Source organism: Lichenostomus cassidix, chromosome 2 (genome assembly GCF_008360975.1).
Source record: "Lichenostomus cassidix isolate B80296 chromosome 2, HeHo_3.0, whole genome shotgun sequence".
Classification (NCBI taxonomy): Eukaryota; Metazoa; Chordata; class Aves; order Passeriformes; family Meliphagidae; genus Lichenostomus; species Lichenostomus cassidix.
This window is the reverse complement of record NC_139482.1, coordinates 22,333,860-22,357,026: the sequence shown is the minus strand read 5'-3', so window position 1 is coordinate 22,357,026 and position 23,167 is coordinate 22,333,860. Positions and strand designations below refer to the sequence as shown.

The window sequence follows — 23,167 nt, the reverse complement described above, 5'->3', positions numbered from 1 at the left end:
AAAGACTCCTTGGTGTACTGCAACTGCACTGAAATTTAAGGTCAGTGTAAGCAACAATGTCATGCACATAAGACCGAGGTTGAGGAATATGGCAAAGTCATAAGTGCTTTGAAGCAGTTTCTGAAACTCTGAAAGTCTTTGGAATGTTTTGTTTCTCTAAATAATCCTTTTCCAAGCAACTCTTGAAGACAGCTCATCTGCAGTATTTTGAGATACTGCAAAAGGGCAAATGCATTTTTAGTTTCTACAACTAAAGTGAGAATGTCTTAGTATGCCAGAAAACACAGCTCAAGCACTGTGAAGTCCTTGGAGCTCTTTACTAGTGATTTGCTGCCTTATCACCTCATGCCAAGTAAATCAAAGGATGACTTCAACAAAGCCACCAAATTTTTATGGGCCAGTTTTTTCTCCCAAATGAACACACTCTGACCTAAAAAAGGCCACAGGAATTAGGACAGAAGCAAGTACCCACGGGCACTAATGAATCTTTTTCCTCCTTCAGTGTGGCTAGTTAGCATGTATGTTATATCAGACATTCTGCAACAGTAAACTGCACCTCTAAGGGAAATTGATAAATGAGGAATACTAAATCCCTGCTCCAACACATGCCAGAAAGCTTTGGCTAAAAATCAAGAACTGATTACATCAAAAACTCTAAGAGCACATTCCAGTTCAGATACTGATACTAAAATAGTGGCAGCCAAAGTGCTAATATTCACATCCTCCCTAAATTCACAACATGGTTCAATCTTTCAAATAGCATCAGCCTTATGAAAGCAGAACAGAAATATTCCCAAACAAAAAAAAGGAAAGATCAGTCCATGAAACAGGCAGACGAACACTATTCATTTATTTCTAATGAGGGCTCAGCAACCCAGTGATGACAGATCACAGACTCTGTGAGGTCCATCAAAATGCCTCTACCCCAGCTGGTTCAGATGCTGTCATATGACAACCTGATAACATTTGAAACAAACCTGACAAGAACTCCACAGATAAACAAACCTGGTCTGACGCAGTAAAACATGCTCCTCTCCCAAAGTCTCTGACCACAATAAACTGCATCTAAAATATTAAGAACCATTTACTGAGAAGAAACTACAGCTGTGTATCTGTATCTTGAAGGTATCTTTAATGTTAACTGTACCATGAGTGCTACACATCATAGCAAATGCAATGGTGTCTTTGTCATTAAGGAGTGTGTGATTATCTGCAGCTATTTTCCAACATTTTATTGGGCTTTAACAAGTGCTGTTAATAAAACCTTGTCCTTGTATACAGTTTGGCTTTCATTTCACTTGAGGAGCTTTTATAAACTTGTTTACATAATTCTCAAAGATGTAGATTTATAACTGTCAATGATTTTACAAGGTTAATGGCCTCTGTAATTAAAAAAAATGAATGAGAAACTGAACTAGTTTAAATTTATGCGCTTCAGTCAACCATAAAAACCGCAAACTCTGCAAAGAACTCTGGATGTATGAATCAGAGTAAAACTCACCTTTTGCTGACAGCTCCAAAGCAATGTACAGAAAGGGAGATACTTCTATTAATGACGCACTTAGACTCTGGAGTATTTTGAAACCTAAAATTCTAGGAATAGGAATTAATGGAATTTCTAGTCTAGTTTCTAGATCTAGATGCATCTGAGACATACTTTTACTCCAAAGGTATAATTTGAATATAACAAACAAACACACATGCCAGAATAAAAGTTTGTACTGTATGACACTGAAGGCTCAAAAATACAAATTGTCTTTTCAGGATTATATCTATTATTGAAGATAGTTTTAATTTACTTTCAACCTCACTTTCTTTTATTTTTTATTTAGACCTCAAGCTTTTAATTTGTACATTTTTAAATAAATTAATTTAATCCATATCGTGTCAACAATTTTTATATTGAATAAATTGACATATATTAGCAAGTAAAAGGCTAGATCACGGCATACCCTTTTTTTTAAGGTCAAATAATATGAAGCTGTAATAATTATAACCAAATATCTTTGTGGAACTAAAACTTACACCATGCAAACTTTACTAAAGAACTTGATTCAACAGCAATAACACAACAGAAGTTCATTCTAGAAAAAAAAAAAGGGGGTAAAATCTCCTGATATTTAAGGAGGATTTTTAAGGTTCAAAGGTTTTTTTTTGCCTCAGAGAGGTTAGAAGTTGCTTTGTGCTCTTGAACTGTGACCAGGAGTTATTCATGTCTAATTGAATGTGACATTCTACTTTCTTGTCCACAGCCATAAAAATGGATGAAAAACATGAACGCACAGGCTGATGGCAAGATGGGACTATTATTAATGCAATTCATAAGCCTCTTGGACTGCTGGCAGAAATCTGACAGAAAGGTGTTGCAGTCTCGAACACACTACCCACAGATATATACTTTTATAGGTTATTTAGCTGGACCTCAGCACAAGAAGCAATTTCCAAGCTCATAAATTTTTACTGCGCATATCTTTAGACAGACATCCGTTGTCTTGCAACAACAGAGCTGAACAAGTGCCCCCAAACCTCATTCACATTTGGAAGAGTAGGAAGTCCATCTAATCCTTACAATGATAACTTCAGCAAAGCCTGATTAAGCAGACTTTTAATGGAGACCATACATTGCTCCAAAACCTTTTCTTTTGCTTTTATATACATTTGTACTAATTTGCGCAAGCAAGACTGAGAGACGGCAGCACACAGACACACATCAATGTGATCACTTGAATTTTGTTTGTGAGCCACAGCTACAACCCTTAGCTTCTCCACTGGCATGCAAAATAAAGCATTTTTGATTATGCAAATAGTCCTCTGCTTTGTGAATAGGGCCTCAAGTGATTCAAATGCTAATTCTGTTAGAAACCTTGATGCAAAGCCAGTATTTCAACCATGTCAGCTTTATAACCAAGACTTTCTGAGAAACACGTAATTGCAAATTGAAAAATATCTTTTAAAACTAGAAATACATAGAAATAAAGTGATCTGGAGAAGTGTGAAAGTTCTTTACAGCTTTCTGTCAATGCGCCTGCAACCTGCTGGGTTTTGCTTGAGTTAGATGACCCTTCAGAACTGGCAGTTTCCTAATAATGGCAATGTAGACACTGCTGCCCTGAAAAAACCCAAAATGAAACAACAAAAGCAAATTTTTATCTTGTCCAGAGAATAATGTGCTAAATGGTTACGGTTTTGTGTCTTCTTGTTTTCTTAATAAAAACTTCACACAATCCAGCAAATGCCTGAATGAAAATGTTCTTGCCATTATTAAACACATTTTTGGAACTCTCAGAGCACACAAAAGAGCAAGCATGTGTCCCAGATTTCAAAGAAATAGAGGGAAGGCAAAGTGTGTGAGAATGTGTGTGTGAAATGTGTAAAAAGCTTTTCTTTTTAGTTTGCAAGCAGTTTTGATTTACTTTTTTTTTTTTCTGATTAGTTGCATTTAACCTACCACAGCACTTCATCCTCTCAAGTTCTAGGAGATATGAGGGAAGGGAGAATGTTTTGAGATGGAAGCCAGCTACTGGCACTCCCACCAGCCCATGGGCAAAGCTACCTTGATGGTACACCAACATTCTTGTCACCCTCTTGACTTTATCAATTGCTTCTGCTCAGGGAAAACTAGCTGATAATTAAGATTAAGTAAAACCTGTGAATCTAATTACCTAAGCTGTACAACTAAGCTTCAAAGAGCTAACCTGCATGTTAAGTTGCCTACAGACAAAAAAGGGGTGTTAGGAAGCTTCCACATGAGGTCCAGAGCAAAAGGTTAAATAATATAAATTACCTGTCATTGACAGTGCCAGTTTTGAGCATCTCCTCAAGGCAAAATACACAGAATCCTTATTTGAATTAACCTATTCCTAACACCCCAAAGTAAAAGTCAAATAAAACTGGTCTATACCACTTCTGCACTCATTAAGGGAACTGAAACAAGCACCACAAAACACACATGACAAACAAGTTAGATCAGATCAGAACAGATAGAAATAATTGAGTTTAGCACACCTAAAATATCCTTATTTACAAGGCTTCCTTCATTCATTTTGTTTTAAATTCACTTTTGAATTGGCTGTAGCTAAATCTGCTGCCAGCTGAGAAGCTGTGGAATTTTATGGCAAGTGGCTCAGACCACAAAAATTCAGAAATACACAGTTCCAGATTCTACAGCTGAATATCCCATAGTGATGACGTTTAGACTCCATTGTCATGGCTTGTATTTTAATAAATGGGTCAGAGGTGGAAGGTCACATATCCTATTACCAGTCTCTGAACCATCCAGTTCCCCTTCATCTCAGCAGAAAAATGCGGCACATTATGAGCTTCTTTTTTAATATTGCTTACTCGGGAGGAACATTCTGAAGTAAAATAATGTGGATATTCATTTCCATTGCTTTGAAGAAGACAGTAAAGGTCAAATTCTAATTTTTAAATGCTACTCTCTTCATATTGATTATAAAGCCTGAAAAGCAGTAACTCCACCCATGTTGGAAGAAGAGACCCCATTATGAAGCATGTATTCCAGTTCCATAGAAGTCCTGAATAATAATCTCCCACATCTCCCAGCAAAAAAACTGAAAAATTGAACTGAAATGTTTGCAACAAAATCTTCAGGCTATGGAAAAAATACAAAAGAGGAAAAAGAGCAGTGCTGTCTCCCAAAGGAATGGTCTCACCCAGAAACTGTGCCTACAGCATCTGACAGCAGGTAGACCAAAGAAAAAAAGGAGCCTGTGAAGAAACAGAAAAAAAGAATATATTTTTTCTCACATATATAACTTTAAAATAACATGTATTTGCTAGCACTTTTTTCACTGTTTTGATTACAATTGATCTTTTCCTTCCTATGACAAAGGTAATAGTGCTTTTTATTAACTACAGTGGTTGCTGCCGTATTTGCTGCCAGTACAAAGGTGCAGGCTGCTGAAAATATTTCTCAACTATTTCAAAGTTTAAAAGCAATTCATGCTTAAAACATTCAGCAAATTACTGTGATCTAAACACAGAATTTTACCATACTGGGATTTTTTACTTCCTGATATACACAACATATTTAAGGAAGAATTGAATCATTACCACAGAAGATGGGAATAAAAAGCAGTAAAACAAAATACTGCAGTAGTCTCATCCTCTCAGGCTGCCTGTCTTCTCAACTAGCAAGTCTCTACTTCCGTCATGGCTCCATCATTTGAAAATAAGTGTCATTTTCCCATTGATATAGGAGTGATTTGTTAGATATTAAAACAGAATAGTGTCTTGTATCTGTAAAGAGACTGAAGGTGCTTAATTTTATAAGTTACAATTTTGAAATAAACTAGTGGATTTTTCTCAAAGGGAAAAAAAAGTATTTCTTGTGCTGTGGACAAAAGCATTGAAAACAAAGACATTGCTGTGGATCCAGCATCAGCACATGCATATCTTCGTTATATTCACATCAGAAGAAGCAAGACAATGTTTAAATAATTGATACACATCAAGAGAATTAGGATAATTCATTCATGATCTTTCTGTGTTAAAAACACACAGAGCTGTTCTGATGATGTTTATGAATGATGACTGAATTCAGTGGCAAGGAGATGGTGACATTCCTCAGACATGTCTTCTGATGAGCAACTTTCACAGGAAGCATTTTTACTTTATCGAGAGCTGGGTACATGTCCAGTTGACATTAGACATTGTTTGGGTAGATCAAAGACAGTATGTGACCCTTCACAAAGGATTTTGTTCTTTGGGGGACAGGGTTAATTGGTTTTTCTAATTCTTAAAGACATCCAGGAGACACATGAACGCACAACATGCACCCATACTCTTCTTTCATTATATGTAGTGGTGTATCTCCTTCAAGGGGGAGTGCTGTAGCACAAGGAAACTGGACAACCTTCTGAAATCCTTATTTTGTAATTTACCCAAAGCTGAAACCAATTCTTCTGAGATAGAAGTCATCTACTAGCTTTACATGTTCAAAAGACCATGGATAAAACTGAAGCCAACTGAACTGGTTCAAACCCTGAGTTGCCACCTCGCTTTGGTATTTTCAAAATCCAGGACACAGCAGTGGAAAAACACACACAGAGATCTTGACAGACAAATGTCTTTGTGCAAGTTTAAAGTCACCACTTTCATCATAAGGCTAAATGATATTTTTGCCTAGATTACTCCTTTTGCAAAAGTGACATATAACACAGAAAAAACAATTAGAAGAACTAACTAGGTTCAGGAGACATTTCTTTGCCTCAACATCAGAGATAGCAAATTTTTATTTCACCATGGAAGATACTGGCACTTGGATGGGTGCCTGAGGGTCTCCAGGCAGTTCAAGCTGATGCCATCACTTGCTAGCATCTCCACTCATCTTAAGAATCTGGTTTCTGTACCACCAATTCAGTCAATTCCAGCTGGGATATGGTAAAACCTAAAGCTACTTGGAAAAGGATTAACTTAGCTCTACATTTTATGGTAGCAGAATGTGCTCTAAAAGGACGTTAAAATTGCATACAGCACAAAAAGACAGACTCTCAACAACTTCCATTCAAACAAGAAAGCCATGAGGGCTGCATAAGGGTTCTGTGTGACTTATAGATGTATATTATCATTATATATGAAGAAAGGATAGCCATCCTTCTTATATCTTCCATATTCTCTAATAGTCATGTGTTTTCTACCCTTCCTGTCATACTATCAGGGACAGCGAGAGCAGCAGAGCAGAATCTATAAGGCAACAGTTCCAACTCCTGCATTACACGGGGAAGAGGAAAAACAGCTTTTGAGCAGAAGAAAACTGTCCTGAGCAGAAAGCCCCAGGGGCAAAAAACCAAGTCGTAGAGCCCTGAAACTCAGGTGAGAGGAAACTGTAAGCAAAAGCCATAATGAGAAGAGTTCAATAGCACCTGTGAACTAATGGATTTGCAAGCTTCCAGTGCTGGAATTAGCACAAGATCCCTTATCCAACACTTTCCATGTCAGCAATGAGGATGCACAGGCAACTTTTTCAGTGGAAGTAGGGCAGAGCCTGAAATGTCTGCCATTAATCTAACATAACAAGGATGAGGAAAGAATTCTTGATGGCAAAATGATCATATTAAAAAAAAATCCTCAAAGTGTCACCCCATTCTTTTCTTGCTTGAACTGTGCTCAAGAACAAAAGGCACAAGGTCACAGCTTGAACATCAAAAGTACTGAATGAAGATTCAATTGATACAGTCATGTTCCATCTCAGCAGGCCACAGATAAAATGTTGTAGGGGGAATGGGAGGAGGACAGAGGGGATGGAATATTCTGTGGAACAAATCTAGGTCTATGAAACTGGATAATTTGGAATTTGCATTTGTAATTCTCAGAAAAGCACGACACTTTTCCTATGTGTTGTGAGCTCATTATAGAGTTTAAAATTGATAACATGAATCTCAAAGGGAAATACCATAACTTATGCCATATTTATGTAATGCCAGCTCTCCTGAAGGTTTTCTAACTGAGAAAACTGCTAATTTGTTAACTGATTAAAAAAAAAAAGCAGAAGGGGGAAAAAAAGGAACGACCATGCTCAGTCTGTGAATAGCAAGGTACGAAGAAACAAACAGGACACTTTTTCAATCTCTACTATTTCTGACCACCCCACATGGACAGAAGCTTTCATTTGGCCCACCAAAAAGAAGTAAGTAGCAGAGTGAAATTTGGACACACTGAAAAGCAGGATAAAATAACATCATAACTTGCACTGTATATGAGATTGGAAAACTATTAGCTCTCCCACATTTATCTTAGATGACCAGGAATTCACCTGCTTAAGCCATCCAGTCCAACTGCTTTCAGGGAAAAGCAAATGAGTACTGTCACTAAAAAAAATTAGCAGCCAGTCAGTGTTGGAGAGAACAGCAGGAGGAAAAGCAGAGTAAAGATGAAAGCTCCTGCTGCTTCCAGCTCTGTATCACACTGCCAAAGTTCTAACACACTTCTCTTAGACATACACAACTGCACATGCAGGAGAAAGCACAAATAAAACACAGCTGAAAATCTGAGCTACCAAAAGAAAAAACCTCCAGAAATCAAAGGCTATTTTTCTGTTATTAATGTGCAAGAACAAGTAGTATACACTTCTCTGCAACATGAGAGGGTATTCAACAAATAACATCCAAAAGCCTTGGAAATTTTAAAAGTTGACTTCATTTCATGAAAAAGGTCCCAGGAACATCCTTTTCCAATTGTACTGTAGTTTTTTTAAGTCCAGCCCGTCCTTATTGAGGAACCTTGTATTCCTCTTTTATCTGGAGGAAAACCACAGTTTGGGTAAGGTTGCAGGATGACCATGAGAGAAAGAGATCAGACAGAGAAATAAAAATTGCTGGAGCTCCTTTACTTTTGAACACTTCCTGACCTTAAATATGCAACGACCCAGTGTCCCAGGGGTTCTTGGCTTGCGTGTTTTATTTGTACCAACGCTGAAAAACAAAGCTGTTACGACTCTGAGCTCAACTGGCTTTGCAGGACTTTACAGTTAATTGAGCTGTAGATATTTAGCCTGCAGTGGGCACCAGCTCTGCCAACTTCAGGCAATGAAAAAGCTCCCCAAGCTACAGCCAAGCTACTGTCCTTTTCTTTTTTTACTAAATGCTCCAAAGCAATGTGGCTTTTGGGGAGAGCAAGCTTATCCTCAGACTCTGAAAACATAGACACAAACCCCCTATAGTAACTCTTGTGACATGCATGCTCAGAATAGCTACATCTCCATATTCTTAAACATAATCTCTTGAAGTTCCCTGAGGCTTGTTGAGCCAGATACATGTGAAGCTTTTAGGCATCTCAGTGATGGAAATTTAAATTTTTTGACTGGACTTTGTGAAGGAAATCTGAAAGTTCTCCAAACTCCTATCACTCAAAAGAAAGCAGTTGTTAAGCTTACTTATTAAAAGAGGGGGGGGGAACCAAAAAACCCCCAAACCAACCCTGAATAAAATGAATAGGTTTATTTTATGTAAGCGGATGACTTAACTTCCAATTTTAAAAAAACAATATTCTTTACTGGAAGATGAAGACAGGAATTTCACTGCAATTTTCATATTACCTTGTACTAGTAGATCAACCAATGACTCTTGACAAAAGATAGGCAGATAGTGTTTCACTGTGCCCTTGACCTACAGCACACAACCTTCCAGACCCACTCGGACACAGTGAATAAATAGGAGGCTTATCAATGTGAGTCATCTAACTAGAGCCATGAGGTCATTGGCTGACTCAGTGACTTCAGCCATTAGGCTACATATCAGTCAAAAATCACTGAGCTGAGAAGTGTGTGCAGTAACTCAGGTCATAATTCAGGATGAGGTCACGAGAATTACACCTACTGAGTTAAAATACAATTTTCTGGAGCTCTTCTTTAGATGGTACAGGTACAGAATCTGCTATTTCTCTGGGATAATATGAAAGCACAGCTGCTTTACATCACTTGTAGCATTGTTAATATAAAGAAGTGTTTTCCATTGTGCACCAGTTAGGAACACAGGGCAATAAATTACACATTCACTTAGGTAAGAGCTTTCTCTTGGCAGAGTCTTGATCTTCCCTGTATTCTTTTCTTAGCAGATATTCCACTTATATTTTCCACAGATAAAAGTTTTGTGAAGATTTATCCCTCCCAGCCTGACAATTTCAGAAAGGGAGGTCTCAGAAAACCTCCTAGCCTCAAAGAGGCTGTGAAGTATAAATATATGTCCTGGGAAACAGTATATTATATATCATAATATATAAAACATATATAGCATGTATTATATATATATAAGTCCTGGGGAATAAAGGTGAACTCTCATTTTTTTCTTTGAGACTTTTTCAGATTTTAATTTTTTGTTTCTCTTGTAATCATAGAATGGCCTGGGTTGGAAAAGACCTTAAAGATCTTCAAGTTCCAAACCCCCACCACAGGCAGGGACACCTTTCACTAGAGCCTCATTTAACCTGACCTTAAATATTTCCAGGGGTGGGACAGCCAATTTCTCTGGGCAACCTGTGCCAGTGCCTCACAACCCTCACAGTAAAGAAATTCATCTTAATGTCTACTCTGTCAGTTTAAAGCCATTTCCCCATGTCCTGTCTCTACACGCTCTTGTTGAAGTCCCTCTCTGTCTTTCTTGTAGGCTCCCCTCAGGTACTGGAGGGCTGCAATAAGGTAACTCCTAAGCCTTCTCTTTTCCAAGCTGAATAAACCAAATTCTTTCAGCCTTTCCTTGCAGGAAAGGTCCTCCATCCCTCTAATCATCTTGGTAGCCTCCTCCTGACTCACTCCCACCACACAGTGAGGTAAGGCTGAGACTCCTGAAACTTTGAAGACTTCTGAAGATGTTCTGTGGCCAAGAGTTAAGCATCTCTCTTCCATGCTCTGTACTGGCACTCAAATGCACTAAATTTTCTCCCCCAACTCACAGAATAAACTTATTCAGTATGCATGATAAACTCCTCTTTAAAAATTAAAAAAAAGCATTAAGCAATTCCTCTATTCTTTGTAATTTCATAATGCAAGACAGCAGATTGCTTCCAAAGCACTTATGTGGTATTTCTGCATGCTGCTATCCATAAATGGCATTAAGACCACAGCCTTTGACAGTGAAGTAGATGGAAAATTATTATCTGAGAAACTGCCAAATCAGAGATGTAGAGACTGTCTATCACCTGAGCACTTTTAAATGTGCCACACAAATTGGTACAAATACATATAGATTACATGTAAACACAATAATTAATAAAAAGAAAAATAAACTGAAAGATTCCCAATCATGGCATTTAAATGACAAAGTACAAAAATACCTACAAAACTAGATGATGCTTTGAAACACCATCTAGACCTAGGGGAAATTAAACAGTACCATATACTAAAACACTGGAATAGAGGGTTTTTGCTATAGTAAACAGCAATATTTCCAAGGGTGGAAAAAGAAAAACAAATGCAAAAAGGTTTTCACAATTGGGATGGGGAGGAAAGAATTTTGTTATGCAAGAAAAGAGCACAGCAAGCAAGTTAACCTCAGAAGCAAGGTGCTGATAAAGCCAAGGGATGTTTATCTACATATATACCCAAAAAGCAAAATCTTTGTCATGCTGGACATAAGTAATATTATTACCCAGAATGAAAAAAAAGTAACTAAAGAACTGTAAATCAAGCTGTTCCCAGAATTAGTCTCTACCACACAGGTCAGTATTTAGCCCAGATGAATGTATGGTATTACAGGAAATTAAGGGAATGAAATATCTGAGATAAAAGTTGAGGTCAGTGAACTTTTCTCCTGGTTGCAGTGGGTTTAATAATACTGCAAGTCTGATGTTGATCTCTGAAAAGTTGATAATGAGCATTACAGTAAAATAATAAACCACAACTGCACTAACACAGAAAACAAATCATTTGATGATCTGTATACTACTGAATTTATTTTAATTGAGAAAGTAGCATGTAAATGACTTTCAGACTCCACAGTGTCTCAGATACCACTGTTGCAGGCACATTTAAACCACTGCAGTAATATGGTGGCCTGAACCACTCACATATGTTACCAGAAAATCTCATAGATTTATCCCACTCAGGTATATACATCAAATCAGTTGTGCTTTTTTTCTCCTTTTTTCCTTTTTTTTTTCCCTCAGGCTCTTCAAAAGTAAATTAGATTATCTCAGAATAAGTGGGGTAAATTCAGAGGGAAACATCCTGTAAACTGCATACAACAAGATGGTACATCTGACTCAGGCCAAGTAGAAAGAACATTTAGCAAAGGCTGCTTCTAAATTTTGTTCTAGAAATACAATATAGAAATGAACAGCACCAACAAATATGCCACATTTGCCTATTTTCATTCAAACTTATGTATATTTGATGGTAGAAGACACAAACCCATATCTGCTGTAAAAGCAGAAATATTTATAAGCTTTAATTGAAGTTTCAGCTAAACCTCCCCCAGGCCTTAAAATTAACTATGATTTTCCTTATGCATCTTTACTGGGGCTTTTGTTAGGGTTTTTTTAATTTTCCTTCCACTTTTTGTTTCAACCAAGTTAGCGCTTGTCTCTACAGTCACACATTCCATATTTATATCCTTCATTTTCCCACTTCTCTTAGTCTTTCTCCTTTGTAGCTTTATATTCGTTTGAGCTTCATTCTGCTGCTGTCACAACAGTAACAATATGCTTCCCTGTACACAGACAGCGACAACATTCCCTCAGCATGACCACTGCTTAAGATTTCAGGCTCTAACTTCCCCCTCATTAACATCACACAGCATCCCCCTCAGGAGCACCGAGCAGGAATGCTATTTTCTCTCACTGCTTTACTCAAGGAGCCATGAGAAATGTTAAACAATTTTCTAACAGGAGTTTTAATTTACAACTAACAAGACCTCTGCCTGAATTTGCCTTGCATTGGTGGAAAATTAGCAAATAAGGAATAAGTCAAGGTGAAACCTGCCTGGTTTCTCCATTATGAAAGAGTTTGGAAAGAAATGCCCTCCAACAGACCTCTGGCTCATACCACCATATATGCATTTTTCCATTAAGGGAACACTATTCCTCAGATAACTGAAATTAGAAGTTGATCTCATCTTCAGTGGTATTTGTTCTTCTTCTAACCATCCCAGCCTAAATTATAGCACTGGAGCCCTTAGTTAGTCATCAAAGATAAGAAAACACTGCTTAACACAGTGTCCCATTCTTACTGTTTTTCCATATCAAACTTATCAGATAATTTCAAGAGGTCACAGAAGAATTTCTCTTTTTTTCTTGTTTTTTTCCCCCACCCTTGTAGCTGACAGCAGCCATGGATGCATTACAGAACCCAGCATGCCCAAGATAGATTAGAGGCTGCCAAGAGGAAAGCAACAGCTACTGAAGCCCACAGTTGTAGTGTTACTGTCAAATACTATAGCCCTGGTACAACATCAATGAGGCTGCCTTCTGAAAATTACATTTGTAATACAGCTTTCTTTATTTTTCTGGTCCTAATATTTGTTTCTGACAAAATCAAAACCAACAACAGAAAAAATCAAAGCCTAACTAAATATAGATCTTTCCTTTCCCATCTTACATACCAGGTATGTGTGACTTCTACATGATATAAAACTTACAACACTCTATTTCTACTGATAGCTCCTTTAGATCTGAATGAAATTCTGCTATCAAGGAGACAAGATTTCATTTACCAAAAAATCCCCCCATAAACAACCTATAACCCAAGTTTGACTCAACCTAACCAAGAGTCTACAAATCAAAAAAGAAAAAACCTTTTTATTATTCTAATACTCTTTCAATCTAGTCTCAGCTTAGATGAAGACTTAAAAATATAATGGATGCATACAATCCTATCAAAATCAGTGAGACACCACACACTTTAATTGGTATTAATTATTAACTTCAAGAGCTTTTCTAGACAAGACCTTTGTTCTACTAATATTAAAGCACCAGAATTTTAACCGGCTTCAACCACAGTATTGTAGTCACAGCTAAAAAGAAAACTTCTCCAATGACAGTGTGAGAAGTATTTTCATGCAAGTATGCCTTTATAATTTAAAAGAAATATCAAGTGGGAAAAATCTCTGTTCTTGTTCCTAATGAATACTTCTCTATACTGAGCTCACACAACACACTATGAAGGAAAATAGATTATACTGCATTTGACAGTTAGAGTGCTACAAACTTTCATCTAGACCAAGCTCACATTAAAAAACCTTTTAAGTGTCACTAAAAAGGCACAAGAAAGCCGTATTTACTATTCTCTTATTAAGTCAGTACCATATCAACTACAAACCTGAAGAACAATAAACATACTTGAAACACAGACTGTTATAACTTGAACTCAGCATTACAAATATTGAAAGCTGCACCCATAACCCTCTGCACACCTCGTTATCACAGCACAGCTGCAGGGACAGACAGCTCACAGATAAAACAGATATCATTATGAATAAATGTGTCAGATCATTCAATAATTGTTACTCAAATGAAGCATTATAAAAGAACTGTGGAAATTCCTTCATAAATTGGCCACCCACGGTTTTCCCTCCTTTGTGAAAGAGCCACCTTTAAAACACACAATCTTGGAATGGAAATCCTCAGTAGTTTAGAGACTTCTAACTTCAGAGTGTCCATCACATGAAACATGGGGGGTTTTGCCCAGTCCCCTCCAGAATGGGCTCATCGTGCAGACAGACCTACAGCACACAGATGCTGCAGGAACACTGGCAGGAAAAGGCACAAGGGAGATGTAGCTGCTGTGTCTGGGGCTGTGAAGATCATGAAGTGACACACCTCACATGCAGGGCCAGCTGAGGACCCTCTGAGGGCTGATGTTCCAGCACCTCCCTGGCTCATCTCACGCTGGGAATTAGGCTGATAGTACAATTTTAAAAGGTTCCTCAAAGTCGTAACAGTTTCATCTCTAGTTCATTGCCAATTTTAGCTGAGTCTGGATCAGTGGTGTGATGGTAAATTGTTTATTATTGCTCTACCAAGGCTCAATTTTAGTACCTTCTAACAGAGAAGGCCCACACAAAGAAGGCATATCTAGCAATTTCTGTAAAGGAGCTCAACACAGACAGACTCAGATAAAGCAGCTGTCACTAGGGACCCACAGAGGTTGACAGGGAAGGATAAATGAGTGGAGCAGAAAGCTTAACAGGCATCTCCAAGCGTGCTAGATAAGAATCATTCCCAAGCCACACAACTCAGAGTCCATGGGGAAAGAAAAACAAACAAAAGCTAGTCACAAACTACACACAGCTTCTAAGGCACCTGTAGTTTTGCTCCCTGATCTTTTGATTGCCTTTATCAAGAAATGCTTGTCATTGCTTCATGCTGTGTGTATATGAAAGATTACATCTACCTTCATCCTAGGTGCTGCCTGCAGGCAAGAATTGCATCTTACAGTTCCCTCATCTTCCAGTGACTCCTCACACCCACCTTCAACGTGCTCTAAAGTACTCGTTTGTATAGTAAATCTAACAGGAACCAAAGCACAGGCAGAGCTGCGTTCTTTAACAAGAACTCCCACACCAGAGGCTTTGTTTTTGAAGCACCAAAGTTTCTTCCTACTTAGAACATAACCATGTAATTTGAATACTCAAGCTATTCACTATAGCATGGCACAGCAATAAGAAGCAAAATGTAATTAAATGAAAAAAACCCACATATATAATCACTAAATGTGAGTGCATACCTTCCCTGATAGCAGTAAATGGGGTTCCCTCCTCTTCTTGCAATCTAATCACCTTCAATGCCACCAGCTTTCCATTTACCCTGAAAGGGAAAGAGGGGAGGGCAAGGAGAAATTTAGAAAAACCAAAATTACAGCAGAAACAGTATTTCTCATAATAGAACTTGTTTCCTATCATGTTCTTACTCAATTTCTTCCTATCAATACCAGTGATTCATTTATAGCACTCTAAGAAACACTTCATAGCTTCCATAATGTCAACTTGATATTTTCACACTCAGATGCAATCCAAGAAATTATCTCAGTTTGCTGTGATTCAGTCTGTTTCCTTTCTACCACAGCTTTGTTACTGAAGCTTTGTTAAGAAGTATCACATTGTAAAATTTGCTTATAAAATATCTGTTCATTAGTTGATGAAACTGTTCAAAGAAAAACGCATATGATTTTCATTAATCACTTCACATGCAGTATATCCACATTTACACAGATTACCTCCTTCCCACTGCATGACACACATAATTATATTCTTCAAAAAGCTACAAAGTTTGAGTAATGAAATAATTTTTAGGTCATCCTGGCCATTTCCCACTAGGGCAGGACTGTTCCTGAGGCACATTCTGGACTACATGGTCCAAGCTGCTTTTAGAATATAACAACTCTCATTTATAAGTTTAAAAATATTTTGTGCTCCAAGAGTCAAATCTTCTCAACAGGTCATTTTAGTGTAAAATCTATTTGGATTGTTTCACTTTTAGCATTCAAAATTTCACCACACATGAATTACATTCCAGGCCTTGCAAAAAAATCCAGTTGGTTCAGAGTATCCAAATAAAATCTCAACAAAACTGAATGAAGCTGATATTCATTATCCTCTTCAAGAACGAACTCATACTATGAAACTTTAACAGACTCCCCATGTATGACAAGCAATAGTGAGGATAAACTACCAAAAAGGCATAATACAGTTTAAAAATATATTGTTGTTGTTATTGAGATTTATTTCTGTAAAAGCAAAATTAGCCTTTACAGCCACAAAGCTCCAGAACTCATTGGCGCCTTTACACTCCTGTAGTCATGGAGGCAATTCCCTACTCTACTAGGCCCTAGAAGATGTATTAAATTTTCAAAGCAAGATGATATGGACAAGCACCAACTATGAATTCATCTTCTCCCTCAGGCTTTTAATTTTTGCAGTTATATGAATTCAGTGACGGATGACTACTGTCTTGTTTCTTCTGATTACTCTTCTTTTATAATTACCAAAAACTCATTAGCCCTATACAGAACATTGCACAATGACTCTGAGCAAGTTAAGAAACCCCGGTTATCAAAAGATGGTTTACTCATCACCTTCCAATTACTCATAATCTTTCAGGCTGGCACCAGTTCAAGTCTCAGACCACTAGTCACTGTTGAAAGAAAATTGTAATTTTAACTCTACTGGATTATCTGGGTTTCTCCTTATGATCACATTACATATTTCTTTATTTGGATTTAAACAGGACTTATGGCATCAGAAAAAGATAAGCCTTGCCTCAAGTAACTCCATGTGTCATGCTCAGACAGGAGAATAAACCATATTAAAAGCAGAAGTTGAAGGACTGATGACAGACATGCAGTTCACATACATGTGCAGTTTTCAATTCCTCTGTCAATCCACCACCCTACCTATCATATACTTATTACTTAGATACCTGGATGACTTGGATATTTCACAAAGGATGAAATAACTGCAGGGGGAATTTAAGTAAGAAAAGCAAGATTATTTTGCAGATAAAGGACAGGTGCTGTGTTCAGAGAAGGCAACGAAAAATACAGTGGAAGAAAGCACATCAAAGAGGTATTAAGGAAACAGGGATATGGAGTCTCTTGATAGAGACAGACAAATAACATGCAGCATTGTGTAGATTATGTTCTTTTTAATCTGAAGTTCTACATTCCATTGATTCATGAAGAGGAATAAATATCAAATATAGCAATAGTATGGAACTAATTTCAAAGAATTCACAATTAAACGCAGTAGGTGAGCTGTGCTTTTTAGTTATCATTGCCCCTCTGTCATTGGTACCTCTCATCATTTTCACAGACATCATGGTAACTCCTAGTACTATTGAAATAATCAAACTAATCTCAAGCAGTGTTCCTCTGGGATTTCACTCTCCTCTTCAGTATCATTTATCTCAAATATATCAATCTATAATTTCCACAATAAAACAGCCTCCTTATTCTCATTTACTACCAGCCATTAAAATCTTTCTTTTCTTCATTTAATTTTCTATAAACAGGAGCATATAAAATTGGAGATGTGAGAAATTATGAAGTATCAATTAAAGAGATAGGGTGTATATTCACACCCTTTAATTATCCTCCCACTGATGCAATCTCAGGATGCAGTTAGATGATGCTGAAGAGATGAGCTAAGGGCTGCCTCAGGGCATAGGTTTCTCCTGCTAAATCCTTGCCACACACTCCTGCCACTGCTTTGTATTTGCTCTCATTTCTGCTGGACTTTACAATGAGACTGCTTAGAGAGCCCAAATAAGAGACAACTGGCCCTTCCAAAAATAATTAAATCATATATTTAAAAAAATAAAATTATAAAGGTATGAAAAAAAGAAAACCACACTAGAAAATACATAAGAACTGGGTCCCATTGCTTTTGTGAAGAGATATGTCACAGGATCAAGACAGCTGTGGCACGAAATTACACCCTGAAACTTCTGATGCCATGTCAAAATCATATGGCAATTTCCTTAGAAACAACATTGAAAAAAGGAAACCTGGTTAAAATTACCTCTGCAACCTATCAATATTTGTCTTTGCAGGTTTCAGAAGTGATCAGATAAGGTTAGCAGAATTCCTTCCAGATATTGCTTCACATTTGTCTTCCAAACTTTCAAAGCATGCTCAGTATTTTCATTATTTTCAAATACAAGTAAAAAAACTGACAGCAGACTGCCTTTTAGACAGTGAAAAGGCAACACTGCTGCCTCTTAACATCTAGGATTCATTAAACAACCTCTATTACTCACTGTCCAAAGCAAACAATTTCACACCTTCTCAAAACAATACCCTTCACTGGGTCAAGGATTACACTTATCATTTTATGCCCATCCTGTCAACTGCCTCATTAGTTTCTATTAAGGACAATATTGACTGAAGAATTCCTATTTTCTAAGCCATCCTCCCTCCTAAACTAACTCACTTTCTCCAAAAACCTTCAGAGAAAGTACAGAAGTCACAAAACCTCTCTCATTATCACACAAAACTACTTTACTCTAGGCAAAACACCTGCAGCTGATGGACAGTTTTCCAATTTATGGAAATTCAGCACTTTAGCATTACATAATCCATTCTAACAAATTTCTGATTATATATGCAATGTGGGCAAAAGAAAAATTAGTCCAAATTGCTTTACACAACATAAAGTAAAACTCTGCATACTATAAAAAATATAAATAAGCCAGATATTACAAAAAATGCTAATAGAATATGTCATTCTGCATCTTCTAAACCAGCATATATCAGCATAACCAAAATAAATACCTTTATTAAAAATGACCATTTATAAGAAAGTAGAAAAGATTGGAAATTATTTAATGCTTTTTGCATCATTAAGAACACATAATAGTGATGAATAAAAACTAACTGATGACTTAATTGGCTTCACTGGGGATAATGCTGATGATGCCACAGAGAGAACAAAAAAACACAATAACACTATTTTCTCAAGTTCTTCAGATATATTTAGACGAAATAAATGTTCTAAATATACACATTTTAAAGAGTCAATTAGCATAAAATCTGCCAATTCTGATTTCAGTCTGTTTATTTAACATTGAGTTTTACCACTGGCTGGAGTTGAGGCTGAGCTCATAATTTGAGCAAGTGCTAAGCTTGGGAACACTTCTGTAAACAAAAATCAGTAGATGGTACTGGGAGGATGCTTTAATTTATTATACTAATTTTAAGAAACTAATTCTTATGAAGAGAAGTAACTTTCAATTATTAAATATTCATTTACAGGAAAAGCTTGAAGTTTGACGATCAAACCTTGAGAATATCTAAGTAGATCTACTCCATAGTGCTGTTAATGTCATAAACAGAGACCTAAAGCTCCAAACAGACCATGGGGCCCTAATGAAACCAGGCTCTGCCAGAAATTTCCTTTGAAGAAACCTGACAGAGACACATTCTCTGTAGGTTTAGTCACCTCTGATTATTCTACCAACAAATAACTAATTCTACATTGAGGGAAACACTTCTTTTAATCATTACTATAAAAGGCAGTTCAGTGTAAACATTGTTTAAATTACATTTTTCTTATTAAAAAGGACTTACGTTTCTAGTTTACAAAAGCCATTCCCAGTCCTGCTAAAGCCCTATAATGTAAATTCTCAAGGGACTAACACAGGCCCTGAATCTCTCTTTTTGAATCCCACCATCTTTTTAACCTCATTCTAGAAAAAAGTTACCTTGTTTAAGTAGAAACCAGTGGATTCAAGACACCTCATAATGCTGACATTTATTAGGGCTGAGAAGATCAACAGAACAGAAGATCAAAGTGTTTCAAGAGAGATAAAAGTTTTAAATTATTAATTAGTGCTGTCACTGGAACTCAGGAGCCAAGGCAGTCTCGTGCAAACAACGTGGCAGCCCTCACCACTTGAGCAGGAGCAGGTAAGAGTTTACCTGCAGGTCCCTCATCCCTACCCCCAGTCCACATCAGCTCAAACTGCTCAGCAGCTCATCCAAACACAGGGGCTGTGCTTGACCTATGCCTGCTGGAAGGGAATAACCTGGGATGGGCAGCAGGGCAAGACCCATCCTCCTCCACACCCCTCACATCTCTCCAGGCCCCACTGATGCTCATGGAGAGAATCAGAAGACTGACATAGAGATATCCCTGATAAGTAAGGTGGCTCCTTACAACTGTGCACACTGACAGTCACAGGGGATCTGAGAGATGTCACTGCTCAGGAAACTGGAAAATGCATTGGTGCACAATGGCAGCTGGCAAATTACTTCAGCATTTCCCCTACCATTCCAATCATGCATATATGGCAAATAAGGTACTATCCAGTGAGTCTATCATGTGTGTGTAACATAACTATGCTCTATCCTAGTTCTTCTACCAAGTTTTCCAGGGCAGTCCTGGGTAAGTAATATAACAGACTTACTTTCTCCAGTTTTGTCCTCCACTATGTGACACAGTAATACTAAGTCACATTTTTAAACTGCTTTGCAGGTTGAGATATATACAGCATTTTTAGTGTAATGTTCTTTTTATACATTCAACTATGGAGAAAAATTTTCCCAATCTTTATTTTAAATGCTGAGAAATTCACTCAGTAAATGATCAATATAGTCAATGACTCATCTTCTAGTTAGAATCCTAGTAACTTATTTTAGTATTTACTCTACTTTATTAATTTTTTCTGCCATTTGGCATTTTAGTTGAACACCTAGTTATCATTACTTTTCTATCTAGTTCAACTTGAAGTTATTATTTTTATTAAAGATTTCCAATGATAGAGATTTTTTTTAAAGAATTTATGTACACACTTTATATCCCATGTCATGACTTGCCTACAAAAGTCAGTTAAGTAAATCAGTTAAGAAATGAGGGGGAAAAAAGAGAAAGCCTAGTTGGTAACCATAAAGAGCCTTTTCATAACCCATGAATATGTATTCCTTTTCCAGCCATCTGTTATCCTCAGATGAAATTTTTTTCATTTGCAGAACACTAATTTCACACAATTTTCAAGAAATAAAGAAAAGGTTAAGAAAGTTTAGGTCATTAAAACAACATGAATCAGAGTAATTTTGAAGTATCAATCTAAATAAATTGGCCATAACAGGAAGTAAAACTTTCCTGCGAACCAGACTATTGTACATGAAACTTATCAGGGAGCCTGTGAACACAACAGCTCACATGGGCACAGAGTGAAACTAGGGGAATGACTGAAAAATGGCAGCTTGACCATTGGAAGCTTATGGCACTTGAAATAGATTGAACATAAAACACAATCAAACAGTCAAGGAGGTTAGTAAAAGAAGTAAAAGGAGTTCTGCAACTTCAAAAACAAAATTCAGAACAGCAATTAGTCCTGTCAGTCATCCTCAGTGAAGGTTTCAGCATAAGTCTAAAAATCAAAATACACACATCATCCCTTTTCTTGTGAGCATCCACACACCTATTATTAAATATGAGGGTCAGCTATATTCGTAACACACACTGCAATACATCACACCAACAACAAATACAGGTAGTTCCCACTGATTATTCAAAGATTCCCTGCTGCCCTAAGAACAACACAGCATGGAAACCAGTGCAGAGTACGATGCCTGCCTGAACACAATTTCTCTCCATTTTGCACCATGAACTCCCTATTGATTTTTTAAGTGAATAGTAAAAGGTACTGCCTTTGATGGAGATAAATGTCAAATGCTCAGGCTACCTGCAAAAATGTGTTTTATCTTTGGGTACAAGTTGGAGTCACCTTGAAAACAAAAAATTCAGATTTCAAACTGAAATGGGAGTGGTGCCTTGACTGAAGGACTGCCCTATCTCTGCAGCCTTTGAGCTCCTGTTGGCAGCACCAGCTTCTACTGTGCTCCACTCTGCTATGTGCTCTACTGATTTCTTATACTTATGGCTAAAAAGGATAGGGACCAGAATTCAAAGTATTTTATTAAGTTGAAATGATGTCATTTTGTGGCAGGGAAATTAGGCAAAATGTCATGATTGAGCAGTTACAAATTTTACACATTATTGCAATACTGTGAGCACATGCAATTCAGTAAAAGTGCCAAAAAAAATTACAATTAAAAAATCACATGGACATTCAAGAAGCAGATCAAGATCACAGTGGATATATCACTGGCGTGCCTCTCAAAACACAGACACACGCTGTGCAAGCAGCAGTTACAGATCACATCGCTTTAACCGAGGGAATCTTTTTTAATTCTTTGCCTTGAAGGGCAACTGAACACAGTGGGAGAGGATGGAAAGCACGCCAACTCACAATATTGCCAAAAGCACAGGTTTTTCCCTTAAGTGCAATATGCAGAGCTCCCAGGGGGGGAACGCAAGGCTCCACACTGCTTTGCAAGGGGCTCTGGTTGGCAGCAGCTCCCCTGTGCTGTCACCAGCTTCATCTCCACACTCACAACTCACATCAACATTTATGTGCCACAGATCAAGCCAGATCCCACTGCTGTATGTTCAGGTATATTTATGATCAGGATCAAGAGGGAAGAAGGTCAGCAGCAGCAGGAAGACACAGGTCAATACACAGCCAGCCAGCACCTCCTCAGCTCAACCACACAGTGAAATGATGCAGGAATTCAAAGGACACCTATTGCTTTGCACTTACTGTATGGCAAATGTCCATGGTGTTGGTCAAATACAGAGTGGATCTTGCATCATTTTTTACAGTGTTATCAGTAAATTACTCAGCTCACTTCTACAAAATTTTACATTAAAATAAATCCCTTCAAAGTCATCTGAATTTCATGCAGTAAGTAGCTGCTTGGGATTTTATACAACTGAGTAAAATATGAGAATCTAGCTTGAATGAAAGTAGAAAATGAACATGCCAAGATGAGTTTCATTACACACGTCTGATGTGCAAGACATGAAATCAGATAGATCTGCCTATTGATGCAACCATCAACCAGAAAGAAATGACTGCTTGGCTGTTTCTCCTATAAACAAAAAAGATCAGCCTAAAAGAATACTGCTTCACTTTCCTCAATAACAAAGTCCTGTTCACTCTGCTGCTTCTTCACCCCAGGGATTCATTTTTATCTGAATACAAAAAGAGAAATCCATCATCCAGTAAAAGGAATTAGACCATTTCATTTCACTTTTCTGGAATACTACCACAGATGCTCAAAAAGATAGAAAAGTAATGGGTTTTATAGGAAGACAAGGGCTTGATACCATTTATCCTGCTCCAAGGTGTAAAAAGCCAGGATTGTCCTGAAAGC

At 37.4% G+C, this 23,167-nt stretch overlaps 1 protein-coding gene across 4 annotated transcripts in view; it reads right to left on the bottom strand.

Annotated features, from left to right (window-relative positions):
• Positions 1 to 23,167, bottom strand: part of CDK14 (cyclin dependent kinase 14) — a 516,637-nt gene that overhangs the window by 397,998 nt on the left and 95,472 nt on the right. For all 4 annotated transcript variants that reach the window (XM_085050690.1, XM_085050689.1, XM_085050692.1 and 1 more), the window contains one exon: positions 15,176 to 15,255. In XM_085050690.1, the coding sequence (XP_084906816.1) occupies positions 15,176 to 15,255 (80 nt within the window). The remainder of the gene's footprint in view (positions 1 to 15,175; positions 15,256 to 23,167) is intronic.